Below are 14,090 nucleotides of genomic sequence, written 5' to 3' on the forward strand. Positions count from 1 at the left end.
CACTCAGTCCTTAAACCATGTGAAAAGAATATTACAATTTAGATTATACCCACATTTTATTTTCTATTTGAAGAAAAATAATAATCTCAGCATTACTAAATAACAAAATAATTCTAGCATGTATCTCAGTCTGTTAATTTTTAAATATTCTATTTACTAAAATATTTTATTTACTAAAAGCTTTTCCATATTTTGTAAACTAAAAACTTTTCTATGTTATTAAAATCTCTATTCAGTATGAAACAGCCAGTGGTAGAGGACAATATTCTCAGCAAATATTAGTTACGGAGCAGATATTTGACGGAGCAGACAGTTCTGAGATTGCGAGGTAATTTGCAGAAGTCCTATTATTTCAAATGTAACTGTTTATACCAATGGATTTGTCCTGGGCTAGTCTCTTCCCCTGAACTGTTTCACTCTTGGGTGACTACCTGAAAACAGGAATTTGTCTTGGCTAAGATAGCATGTTGAATTTGTTCAGAATTTATGCAGCAGAGTGATCAATAGATTAAAGACAGGTAGGTGTAGCCAAGTGTTCACTGCCATTCCTCCTACATGCCATTGGACATAGAAAATTGGGGGCTGGGTCCTTGGAGAAAATGAGGCCCAGACATTTTTCCCATCATTAGTTTTAATTCATTGCCATTCCTATTACTATAAGCCTGGTACAAAGCTGGCCTTTAGTGAACATGCTCTCCTGGGAGCTTCCAAACATTTATGGCCAGAAGGCTTCAACCAGGCTCATAACAAAGGTGGTCCCCTAAGCCCCAACCTAGTCTAGACTCATCATACTCCAGGGAAGCCCAAGAATTCTGACAGATAAAAATCTATTAAAGTGAACTTAAAATATCTGTTCTGGCAATTATCCAGACTCATGAGTTTTTAAAAAAAAATGATGTTGCCCATTTATTGTTCAATTTGCCATACCCCATGGACAGGCAGAGACTGTTCTCAATTGGGCGTGGGAAGTGTGGGGAAATGAAAAATTACCATTATACTCTGAATGCAAAGTATTTTAAATAAATATTTTAATTCTATCGTTGGCATTTAAAAGTAGAAAGCATACAGTATGTTACAAATATCAAAATGTGAAAAATATGAACGTTACATAAGTAACAAATGTAAAAAAAGTATTTTCTTACCTTCCCTGAAAGTAAGAAAACTCTTCAGCATAGGAAAATATCAGTATCAAAACACAGCTTAGGTGTAAAAACAAGTTTTTACACAGTATTAAAAAAATGATTTACAAAATGACAGAAAGTAAGATGTTTTGAAATTTGACTTTATATAAATTATAAAAACTGGGTACTTGGGATAAATGTTAAATGGTTGAAAAATAAGTCCAATCATAGGCTTTCTTTAAGCAGATTCTTTAACATTTTAAAAGCATAGAACATTTTTTTCAATAAATAACTTTTAAAAGTGTCTCTGAGAAGTGCTGCTGGAATATCCTTCCACAGTAGGAGAGGGCAGTGTTCTGGGGACAACATGCAATCATTCCGTTCCTAGTGGAAGCCTGATGAAAGTCAGGAGACCATCACTGTTCACAATAAAGATTCAGGATTTGTAACAAAACTTGGTAAGAAAATTCTAAAGTGCTGAAAAAAATGACTTAATTTTAGTACCCACGGTCATGAAAAAACATATTCAAATATCCAGACATTTCTGAGCAACATCGACTATGAAATCTGTAACTCTGAGAAGTGTTAATACTTAGTCTTTCATTCAAGGATAGGAGGACTGTTTCTACACTTTACAAAGATTGGTTAAGCCTCAAGGATCTTGCAATGCAAAACATAATGGTGATAATACAATGGAAACAATACACAGACCCCACTGTGAAAGCACAAGTTCATTTCTGCAATGGCAACAGTATTAATCTGAAAAGTCACAAATCAAACATCGGTAAATAAGAAAAAACCTTTGCTGCATGCCACATGACTAGTTACAAAATACGATGCATGCAGGAAAATAAAGTCAACCAAGTACATTTAAATTAAAGAGTTGTTTTGAGTCTGTTTCAGCAGCATTGTGGTTATTATTTTTAAGTTCCCCTCCAACACCGGTCCATACTGGCCTGTTTTGCAAATGTGACCCACTCTAGTCGGCAACCTCACAATGGTTTGAGTGTTTCCTGCTTTTATGTTTTATAACAACGCCAGTACACGAAGTTCACACAGTTCACACGTACTGTTCTGCTTCCCCATCTTTGGGGGCTGGCTTAGTGGTCCCACTTTTGCCTTCTTCATTTGCTGCTGCTTTTTCTGGGAGAGATGCCAGATCTTTAAAAACATCTACATAATGGCCAAAGCCAGGGCCCCAGTTCAAAAGGTTGTCCCAGTTGAAATTCCCTGCTTGCTGCCCGAGCTTCAAGGGCAGTGTGTTGTCAGCAACCCCTGGGGCTGCTGCCTGTGGGCCCACAGGTCCTCCCTCAGCCCTGCGGCCATGGTATCTTCTGGGCTTCAGTCTGGCTCCGTAATTATCTTCATCATCTGCATCAGACTCATTGACTTGAGATAATTTGGGCATCCTGGAAGTATACACCATGGGCTTTTCCCTGTCATATTCCATTTCTGAGCAAGTGAAAGACTCATGCGAGTCACTATCCGACGAAGACTCTGGGGCTGGAATGCCATCCGCTGGGTTCCGCGTTCTGGACAGTGGCCTTCTGCAGTCCTCCTCTGAAGACGACCTTCCGTGATCTGCACTGCAGATACTCGGGTTTCGAGGGCGAGGGGTGTTTAGCCTCTCCACCTCTTCAATGGAGAGTCCTACTGGAGGAGAGGATTCCAGAGGAATCTGCCCGATCGGCTGCTTCAGGCGACTCCCAGGTCTAGAACCGTGCGACGCCATGGCCTGGGGACTCTTGCTTCTCCTTCCCAGCCTCGTGGCGTAGTTGAAAATGCCAGGTTGGCACGCGTCGCTGTGCATTTCCAAAGTATTCCCATCCCTCATCGGAAGATGCAACTCCCTGGCTGGGCTGTTCCGATAGAAGGTAGAGGACTTGGAGAAAGGGGCTGGACTGTGGCGCGACAGAGGGTTGGGGGTTGGGCAAGCCGAGTGGCTCAGGGAGCTGGACCTTAAACCTTGGCTGTAGGGAGGCTGGTAAGTCAAACTGCTCGCTCCCAACGGCATGGGGGATTGCCTGGCAAAGCCCAGAGGGCTGTGCCGCTGGATGGAAAATTTAGGGGTGTGGCTGCGGAACTGCTTGTAGTGCTGGACGATGTCGGCGTCGGAGGGGGCGATGCTGCTGGCGTTGTCGATGTCGTAGTGCTCAATCTCTTGCTCGGGTGAGGCCAGGGGGGCACTGGGGATGGTTTCTGAGGTGTGCGGAAGGTCGGTCTCGTCGTAGATGAGGTAAGGGTTTTCCCTTTCAATGATATCTGGCTTCGGGTTCCCTTCCGGCTGCTTCCTCACAGTCATGTCCTCCCCATAGGGAGGGATGTTGTCTGGGTCATCAAAAGCAACATTCTCACTTCCCTTTTTCTTCTTTTCCTTGGGTTTCTTCTCTTCTTTGGGATTTTGGGCCTTCTTCCCCCGGCACTGATTACACAGGATCAAGCTCAGGACCAGGAGGGCCAGGACGGTGGCGCAGCTGCCCACGATGGCAGGCACCGCCCACAGAGGCAGGGAGATCTCCTCGGGGGCCTGACTCGGGACACAGACGTGCCCCCCGGGACTTCCAGCTTTGCACACCCTCCCCGGAGGACAGAAGACGCCAAGACAGGCCACCACAGTCTCACAGGTCCTCCCCGTGTGCGACTCGGGGCAGCTACAGGTGAAGCCGGAGTGCAGGCCTGGCTCACAGCTGCCCCCGTTCTGGCACGGGTGGGAGGCGCAGTCCCCGGGCGGCACGCACTTGTAGGCGTACCACTGATTGAGGCACAGCAGGTCGCCCCAGCAGGGGTTGCTGGCACAGATGTTCGGGCCCCTGCAGCCGATCTTCACGGAGGGATCCGTCCTGGAGATGGAGGCCAAGCTGTGTCTCCCGCTGAAAGGAAGGCTTTCTCCGCCGTACAGCATAGAAGCAATGCAGCCATCAAACCCTGCAGGGGCAAGAAGGAGCGGTAAGGCGTTTCAGGGAAAACCAAAGGCTTAACAGGCCGCACTAATGGAACCTAGGAAAGAGAAGCTTCGCAGTCGCATCTGTAGAGTTTAGAAACCACACTCAGAGCCATCTTCCGGTTTAAAGGCAATAAATCTGTGCCTCTTACAACATAAGTTAACAAGATGTGTAAGAGTTCCCCGACAAAAATGTGGAGTGGACTGCTGGGACCCCGCCCTGCCTGAAGATTTATTAATGACTCCAACAGGCTGGGTTTTCCTTTTAGCCCTTCTTTCATTTAATTATCCATTTGTTTTATTTTTATGGTCTCTACACCAAGAATTACATGCATAAAATAAAGTTTATTTTAAAAAATACTAAAAAATACTTCAAAAATTGGCCAATAGCTTCAACCATTAGATCATGCAGTCTCCATGCAGGGGCTACTGCTCTCAAGAAGTTGAACAAGGGCTCTTGAGGAGCAAAAGGAAAATCTGTTATAGTACCATGTTTGTGGGTCTCTCTAGGGGTGACAGAGAGTATACTCGTGGCATTAATATTTCATCTCGTGGGGATGGCAGAGGTTAGAAAAGAAAAATTTAAAACAGCTCCTGAGAGGGTGATGATTTTAAAAAAAAAAGTTGAGAAAGACGTTAGACTCATATCTGTGTGCTAATATTGCTAATGTTCCAGTCACAAGCTCAAGAGTATATTTTGACACTAACAAAAGAGCATGATTTACACTGGCTTATTTTTTAACAACATCCAAATGAATTAGCATCCAGATTATAAAACTAGCTAAATACGTAAGACCTAATGATGACCCAGGCTTTAACTCTTATGCTTTGACTCCATTACTCTGCCATGCTTTCTTCAATTTCCCTCTTATTTGATGCATCATTCCACCCTAGTGACATTTCCATCCTCGATGCACTTTTTTTCCGTGAGCTTCTATGACATCTGCTTTCATTCCTACTCTTCTGGTTTTCTTTCTGTGACTTAGCCCACTTTCTGTCTCATTCTCTTCTAAACAACCACTGACTCTTAGAGTTACTGAAGGTTAAGGCCCTAGGCTTTCTTTTCACTATCGTCATGTTAGGTTATCACATCCGTGCCCAGTACTTAAGTTACCTGCTCCACACTGACAGCTCCTAACTATATATTTCCAACTGAAATCCACTCCTCATTTCTAGCATATTGACCCAAAAGTCTTTCCCAAAGATGCTCCAAACCCAGGAAGTCCCAAACCAAAGTCCTGATGTTCCCCAGAGATGTGCTTCGTGTGGCACTGCTCTGCATTTCCTCTCCTAGTGGCACTGCCCTTCTCCTAGTTGAAAAGACAAAAACCTTCCTGAATTTTATCAAAATCTTCAACATTTTCATTGATTTTAATTCCCCAAATATTCTTCCCTATCCACTTTTCAACTGCTCTGCCACTAAACTGGCCAAAACTCACACAATACCTTGCCTAGGTCACTGCAGTTTCTTCCCAGCTAATTTATGCAAGTCCCCTCTTGTCCTTCTGCAACGCACTCTCCACGGGGTAGCCTGAAAGATCTTTAATGTCCTGCATATCTAATTTTGATACTCCACTGATTAATTTTTCAGTAACTTCCCATTGTTCCAAGAATGAGATCAGAATTGCCACATGGTCTAGAAGAACCTTCATTCTCCAACTTCATCTTTTATCTGTGACGTTAGCCCCCAACATTTTGGGTTCTGTGATCTTGACTTTTCTATTTTTTCCTTTAGTTCCCATTGATATGACTTAATCTTTCATACTGTCCCATCCTCATCTTCATAGGTCAGATTTAAGTACAAATGTCAATTTCCAGAGACGTTTCCCTTTCTCACTTTGTTTTGCAATTTATTAGAATTTTAGATTCTTCCTTCACATCATTTATCAAAGGTTAAAATAATATATTTACTTGTGTAATGATTTGATTACTGTTTGTCTTCCTCACAGGACCATGTAGTCTATGAAAAGAGTGGCTATTTAGTCCACCATTGTTGTTCATACTAAGTATATATAGGGCTCGGTAAGTATCTGTTGTGTGAATGAACAAATGGATAAGTAAATGAGTGAATGTCTAAATAAATATTTGGTGTACAAGGAAAGGATCAAAACACCATGGACTGAATTATGGACTTGGCAGAACAATGGCTAAAGAAACTGATGGCTGATAATTTATTACCAACTTTCTAAAGATATTTATGAGAGTCTTATAATGGATACTGTCGGATATCCAACTACTCTTGGAGGAGCAATCTTACCTTTCTTTCATGCCTCTACTCAACACAAGCATTTACCTGTTTGAGTATCTCGATGAGCCTGATTGGGTGGAATTCCTCCGAGAGATATAGTGAGCACATCGAGGCCACCAAAGTCCTGAGTAGGGTGGATGATATCTCTGGTATAAATTCTGTCGATGGACAATACTGTAGCTGTTCCATTTTTTCCAATTAAAAAAGTATGCCAGTGGCCATCTGCAACGTAGACATCAGGAATATTTCTCTCCACTTTCCCAGCAATTCCTGCATCTGACGTAAAATGCACTTTGCCATTCTTAATCTGTAAAACATTTAAAATAATGTATAATTAAACCGTGATATGCTTGAATAAAAATAAAAATGTAACGAATCCTTAAAACATTGATCAATTTAATGCAGAGAGAACAGTGGAGGTGTCTGGTTGTATTAGACTATATTTACCTATATTGCCTTTACCATTTTAGGTAGCACATGCCTTCACATTTAACAGATTCAAAGTTTTCTAAGTAATCTGACATTCATAACTAATTTTTCAAGATGTATAGAATTATTTTCCAGAACACAACTGCAGTAATAATAGGGCAAATACTCATTTTAAGATAGGTAAATTATATCTTTTTAGGATTACTTATATGTATTTTTGTATTTTATTATATTTTTAATTTTTATTGAAGTATAGTTGATTTGCAATGTTAGTTTCAAGTGTACATCAAAGTGATTCAGTTATACATATACATACCCATAGATATTTTCTTTTCAGATTCTTTTCCATTATATGTCATCACAAGAAATTGAATATAAGTCCCTGTGCTAAACAGTGGGTCCTAGTTATTTATCTATTTTATATAGAGTAACATGTGCCTGTTAAACCCCAACCCCTAATTTATCAGTTTGCAAGTTTAAAAAAATTATCCATTTAGTAAATGGCCCATAATTATCAGAAAATATTAAAGCTATCTCCAGAAAGAGAAATCAGTGCTTAACTATAAATGAAGCATAGTTGGAAAAGTAAAGATATAAATAAATTGTTGTACCTGTCATCTATTACATACTGGAATTTTAGAAAAAATCACTATTATTGTTTATATCATTTATTAGGATGACAGCTATGATGAATAAAGGGTGAGTTCTTAATAATGAGGTGTCTGGGCAAGTCTTTACTTTGGCTGTCTTTTGAAATTTATCTAAGGGATATTTGGTTTCTCTTACTTTACCCAGTAGAACATTGGGTAACAGGATGCTCTTACTCCGGTTTCCAGCTACCAAGTTTCCAGTTTTCTAAGTAGACGCTTAGAAAATGAAATAATTTATAAGGCAGGATGAGAAGAGCATAATCCCATCACTGTTGCCAGGCAGAGCTGGTGCCTCAGCCGGGGGAGAAGGTGGTGCCACGTATCAGATGACAGGAGTGGAAGGATGGATCAGTTTATTTTGTTACTCAGATCAAATGTTATTTCTACATGCAACAAACACATCTGGTAGAACTAAAAATGAGTTCATTTTTACTTTGTGGAAAATATGCCTAACACATTTACATGCGTTATTCATAATGAAATATTTTATTAAAGCACTTTCTCCAGATAATATATTCCAGCACCGAACCCAGGGGGAAAAAATAGAAAATTGTGGTTAAGTGACAATAACATGTCATCAAGTGGGCAATGTCTCATGAAACACACAGTAGAAACAGCAACCCCTCTTTGGTTATAGCCAGAGTCCTTTTTGGAAAGAAGCCTTGGAAAGAGCCTTCTGCAAGCTCTCTGTTTCTCTCTTAATTGATCACACCACGTCATCCTTCCATTTGACCAGTTTCTGATGAAAGGGTCCTTGGAACATAACATGGAGGAGAATGAGTAAGGAAGTATGTTTCCATTACAGCATTCTGAACGTTTTCCTGCTCCCTAATATTCTACCTAACTCTTTCATCCCTCCTAACTTTCAAAACATCATGCTCAGTTTTTGGTTTGGTTTTATTTATTCATGGAGGTATCTGTTCGTTTATATCTTTATGTTTGACTCCACAGAGCTCCGAATCATCCCAGTTCTGTACAGTATACCTCGCTTCACTTCGGAACAAAAACAAAGCACCAAAACAGAGGAACTGATGTGGAGCAGAAATAAAGCCCATCACTTGGCATTATTTCAGAACTCCAAATAAGGAGATCCTCAGAGTGCCACAAAAGCAGAGAGATTAGTGAGATGCTTTAAACATAGTGTCAAAGCAGGTGAACACAGAATGTTTTTCTTCTGCTCTTCACTCTGAAATTTTCTCTCCTTCTTTCTTTTTTTTTTTTTAAAGCCCAAGAAATTGCACATTCTTCTCTCTCCTCACATTTACTGCTACCGACTCCTAATACTCTCCCCTCTAACAATATGGAAGCCCATTACCCAACTCTCTTACTGATTTTCACAAAGTGTCTTCCCACTGCCTGCCTCGGTGTGTGTGTGTGTGTGAGTGAGAGACAGAGACAGAGACAGAGACTGACTAATTCAGAGTATGCAAAAAAAAAAAAAAAAAAAGAAGAAGAAGGGAAAAAAAGAGAGAAGGCAACTGTCAGAAAGTGAGCCAAAAGAAAGAAAGAAGAAAACCAGGGGCCTTGGTCACTGATAAGATAATTGATAAGTAACAGTCCCTTTTCCCTAGCTTCCTGGGCTGGGTAAGCAGATCGTATTCCTGTCATCCAAGTAACAGCTTATACCAGCCACTCTCTTCCTGTCTATTCAGTTCTCCTTCATCACGATTGTCTTTTTTCAGAATCTATTTACTTCACTTACTAAATCCCTCAATCTCTGAAAAATTGCCTTTCAACATTTTCATACAAAAGAAATGTGAATTTTGGTCTGCGTTAGTCATTATTTTTATTCACCCAGAGTTTACCTTCCCTTCAGGAAAAAAAAAAATCTCTCTAAGTTGCTACCCATGCAACACAATCTGGAGGAGTTGTCTGCTACTGTCCTGTTGGAAATGCAAGATTTTATGGTGACAGAAATGGATCCTGACATTCAGCTTCTTCCTTGAGGAAGAAAAATATTCTGTCTCCGATTTCTTCAACCACATTTTTCTTGTAACTCTTGGCTTAAAGAGATAACACACAGAAATATTTCATATGTCATTTAAATGGCACGAGGACTTGGAAGCAGCCTAACAGACAATGCACAGACCTCAGTGTCAAAGCCACTCAGTGCATATAAAAAGTGTTTCTGGTAGCCTACGAACGTCTACTTCTTTCTTCACTTCTTTACTGTCTTTGCTTCCAATACACTCCTGAGTGAAAACTGTACACACCAAGTAATAACATTATACAGTGACAGGTGCTTTGTTTTACAGTGACTTCATTAATTCTGGAATTGGGCTTTTTGCTTTAATAATGGAGGTAAAGTTATCACCTGAGGATGTTCCCCAACTGGATTAGGGCAGAGTGTCTCAACCTCAGCACTGCTGACCTTTCAGACTGATCGTTCTCTGTTGTGGGTGTTGTGCATGGCAAGATGTGTAGAGACATATCTGACCTCCACCCATTCGATGCTGGTAGCAGCCCCCCACCCCCCATGACAATAAAAGATTGCCAAACATCCCCCGAGAGGTAAAGTCACCCCCAGTTGGGAACGACTGAACTAGGGGACTGTTTTTTGTACTACTTAAAGTTAGGTACATGACACATAACTATCAGCTTAGATGGAGAGAAACATAATATAAGCTTGGATGGAGAGAAATTTTGAGAATTTAAGAGGCTGAAGTTTCAAGGTGAACGTCTGTTTTTATTTTTAGTATTTTAGGTGAACTGAGCCTAGTAATTTTCTATGTATTTTGCTTTTTTCTTTATGAACTAAGTTTTTAGTAATTTCCAAAATACTGATTTATAAGTGAAAATAATTCAGGGAATCTGGGTTTGTTTTCTTAAGAATTTGCTAAAAGTCAAATAAAGTTATCAGAATTATATGAAATGATATTAGTAAAAAACACTCAGTATAACTAAACTAATAAACTGATGGTCTGAGAGATGAAGTCTTATTTGTGGGAAAGAAAGCAGAATAATAATTTTAGAAATTGAGAAAGCTAAGAGCTGACAGAAAATGCACATGTAATGAAATTACTCATCAGTTTAGCATCTCATTTACAGCTGAGAAAAAAATGGGTAAAAGCTTAATGATAAATCAATCATGAAATAGAATGTTTCAAAAATATGTATTTAGAAATGATTTGGAGAAGTCAGCTGAAATTTTACTTACAATAAATTCCAAAGATATTTAATTTCACAGGATTTACCTGGGTAAATTGAATACATGTTCCAGAATAAAGCCAAAAACTTTCATTTTTTTTTTCTATTCTAGTCCTGCCAATGAATACGTACATATCAGTATTTGGAATAATTCTTGGAAAAAAATATGTTTCTATTTCAAAGACATACTATCTTTTTATTTGCACTTTGTTTGAAAGTAGGGTGAAAATAACATAAATTTTTATCTGGCAAAATAAATTGGAACCAACTCTTTCTATGCTGGCCTACCTAGCAGTGGGCTCTACTCTAAACAAAAGTGTTTTGAAGCCAGACCATGCAGATCTTTGTTACTCTGGCCAATGCTTGAAGAATAGTTAAGATAGATGATATTGGAATAGTGCCCAGCATTAGTCGGAACTCTAATGGGTTGTAAAGAAAAGGACAGAAGTTGTGGGAGAAGTGATTTAAACCATGACACAGCAGGCGGTCTAATCCAATGAAGTCACCATTAGCTTTTATCTTACCTTCACAGTAGTGTAATTGCTGCTTTCTTGAATGTGGATTAAAATGCCATTCTCACTTCTTGTCCTGAATTTTACTTCCAGAGTGTTCACACCAAAAGGCTCCAACACAGCACCTCGTATGCTCTGTCTCAACAAATATTCCCTCTTCTCATTCTGACTCATGTGGTAGTCCAAGCGCCCTTTGCCTTCTAATGATAAGGCGGTGTCAGGAGTAACAGCTGGAAGCCAGCAAAGGAAGAGAAACGTGAACACAGCCAATAGGCATTTCTTAAAGAGTTTCCATGGTGACAAAAATTGTAAAAATTATATATATAAGAAAAAAGAACAGTGAAAATATTAAGGTTTTGGAATTAGTGTCCCCAATTTTCCTCTGAAAAAAATAATTTCTGCTTGTGAATCATTGCATAAGTTTATATCCATTTCAGAACCATGAAATGTAAAACATTTTAAGACACTCATTATTCATTTGGAAAATACTCATTACAATATTGGATACATGCTATATAAATTATGAGCACTTGAAGAGATAGCCACATGTTAAAAATACATAGCTGAAAAAATTGTTCATAAATTTCACTGTGTTTCTAAAATTAATTATATATGTTTTCATGGTTAAAATGATTTGTAATCATAAAGCCTTTAACAAGGAAAACTTGAACAAAGAAGTGTACAAATATTTATATTTGTAAATGACTTTATTAGTAGTAATAATCTTGTAGAATTTAAATTGTCATGTATAATTATAATTTATCATAATCTGATAAAACGTTCACACTATTGAAGTATATAAGTAATAGACCTAAAGAAAAGACATAAAGAAAATATACTCAAGGGTCTTAGCGTTGAATTGTACATTTTAAAAAGGTAAACTTTATAGTATGTGAATTATATCTCAGTTTTTTAAAGAGAATCACAAGCATTTCTCAAATGAATGACATTTTATTTTCCAAATATAATTGGGTTCCTACTTACTAAATACTCATTACTTTAAAAAAAAATCATGTGACAATGTACTTTTCTATGTTTTGTTTATTTTCCTAAACACAATTGTACCTCTGCTACTAAGATCTTATTGATTATAGTATGTAAATTTAATCATAAATTTCTATTCATTCTCATACTATAATAGAATCAAATGATTCTTTAAAGAGTGGCCAGATAAGTGCAACGATTTAAGTTGTAACCGCTTACCTGAAAATAAGGCAATTTATATAAAAGAGACCCCATTAGGGACAGTCAGTGGGATTTAAAGCTTCACAATAGAGAATGTGATGCTCTAATGCTGGCTTGAATATCATTAATGTCTTATGAACAATAGTTATTAGGATTTAGAAACAAACAACCAATAAAAGAATTTAAAAAGTAATATTTGAAACCAATTCCAATAATTGGAATTTAAAACTTAATTATCATCTTTAACTATAATAGCTTTTATTGCCACTGTATGATGTTTTGAACTCAGTGTTCACTGACTTGGTATTCTTACTTTTCAACCAAATACAACATGTTCAGCAGTGAAATATCCCCTAAAGGCAGCTAGTATTAAGCCAAAGCCTGAATATAGCCTCTGGCCTTGTAACTTGCCTAGCATCCCTATAGGTAAAACAACAATAACTAAATGATGTCTTTATAAAATGGAATCTAAGGACATCTTTAGTAAACAATTATAAAAGGGTTTCACTCTTCCTCAGGTTAAAAACATGAATTTAAAAAGGATTTTGTATTTGACCAATCATTGCCCCTTTAATATTTCCAATATTCAGAATCAAAATGTAATTCTTTTAATTCAGTTATATATTTAGGTGCATATACTTATACTTTATATGGTTACGATAATTTCCTGTGGATGCTGAAATGGCTTGCGTACATTTTTCACAGTATTTCCCAGTCAGTCCTTCTCTGCAGTGACACTGCTGCCATGACCAGTAATCTGTACACGTGCCACCGTGCTGGCAGGGACTGCGAGAGCAAGCGCCTTCGAGTCGAGGGCATCTGAAATCAAATTGGAATGAAGACACATAAAGCACAAAACCAGGTGGGGGAAATTTGTTAAAATTTGATACAAACTTTTATTAACCAGTTTAGTTTCATGCACTCAATTCTTTGCAACTCAAGTTACAACTATATTTGGAACATCTAATCAAAGTAGAAGTTATCCTGTAGCAGGTGCCTTGCCTTATTCATAAAGGAGAAGGTTAAACAAAATAACATCTTACACAATAAAAAAGCAGTGATTATTTCGTCTTTAAATTAATTTTTAGTTGAGTAAAACTTCTTGGTCAAATAAACACTTTGGTTCATGTGATCTCGGGGCCACGTGTACACATCTCCTCCACCAGACAGCTCATGCAGTTAATGAGTTTTGAATGTCTATGACATGCCAAGCGCTGTTCTAAGCATGGAGGTAAAGTGATGAAAAAAAATTCCATGGGCTATTTATTTTTCCTTGTGGAAGAGACAGAAGGAAACTCCAAAATTAGATAAATGTGTAGTAAGTTAGAAAGAAGGAAGTTCTGTGGGATAATTAAGGCAGAAAAGGGGCATTAGGAGTTTGGGGGTGTTGATGGATCTCTAGGTTAAGCAGTGAAGGGAGGGTCTGTTTTTCTGGAGTCCTAAACAAAGTGAAGGAGCAAAGTATATCTGATAGACAATCATTCCCAGCAGAGGAAAGAGCCAAGGGAGAAAGTCTCAAAGTGCAGGAACACCAAGTGGCCCAGTATAGTCAGAGCATTGTGGACAGGGAGAAGAGCAGGTAGATAATGGTGAGGAAGTCAAGGGCGCGAAAAGAACCGTCACGACTGCCTGGGACCTGACCGCAGGACCTCCATGTTTGCTGCCCATGCTGGACTTCTGCTGAGCACTCACTCTAAATAAAAGCATTGAATAGTTGCTGAGTTGCAGAAAGGAAAAAATAATGCTGAGAACTGGATTTTTTCTGGATTAAAGAAAACATACTTTTCTCTAGTAACAGATAAGATGTATTCTATAAAATACATGCTTCACATGAAGTATAACTTAAGTGAAAATTAA

General features: G+C 38.6%; 1 protein-coding gene across 4 annotated transcripts in view; it reads right to left on the reverse strand.

The window, feature by feature from the left end:
* Positions 1-1,011: 1,011 nt before the first annotated feature.
* Positions 1,012-14,090, reverse strand: part of FAT4 (FAT atypical cadherin 4) — a 156,411-nt gene continuing 143,332 nt past the window's right edge. For all 4 annotated transcript variants that reach the window (XM_074341179.1, XM_074341175.1, XM_074341168.1 and 1 more), the window contains 4 exons: positions 12,928-13,052; positions 11,061-11,278; positions 6,356-6,617; positions 1,012-4,046 (listed from right to left, as the gene is read on the reverse strand). In XM_074341179.1, the coding sequence (XP_074197280.1) occupies positions 2,182-4,046; positions 6,356-6,617; positions 11,061-11,278; positions 12,928-13,052 (2,470 nt within the window). In that variant the 3' untranslated portion in view covers positions 1,012-2,181. The remainder of the gene's footprint in view (positions 4,047-6,355; positions 6,618-11,060; positions 11,279-12,927; positions 13,053-14,090) is intronic.

This window comes from Camelus bactrianus, chromosome 2 (assembly GCF_048773025.1).
Source record: "Camelus bactrianus isolate YW-2024 breed Bactrian camel chromosome 2, ASM4877302v1, whole genome shotgun sequence".
NCBI lineage: Eukaryota > Metazoa > Chordata > Mammalia > Artiodactyla > Camelidae > Camelus > Camelus bactrianus.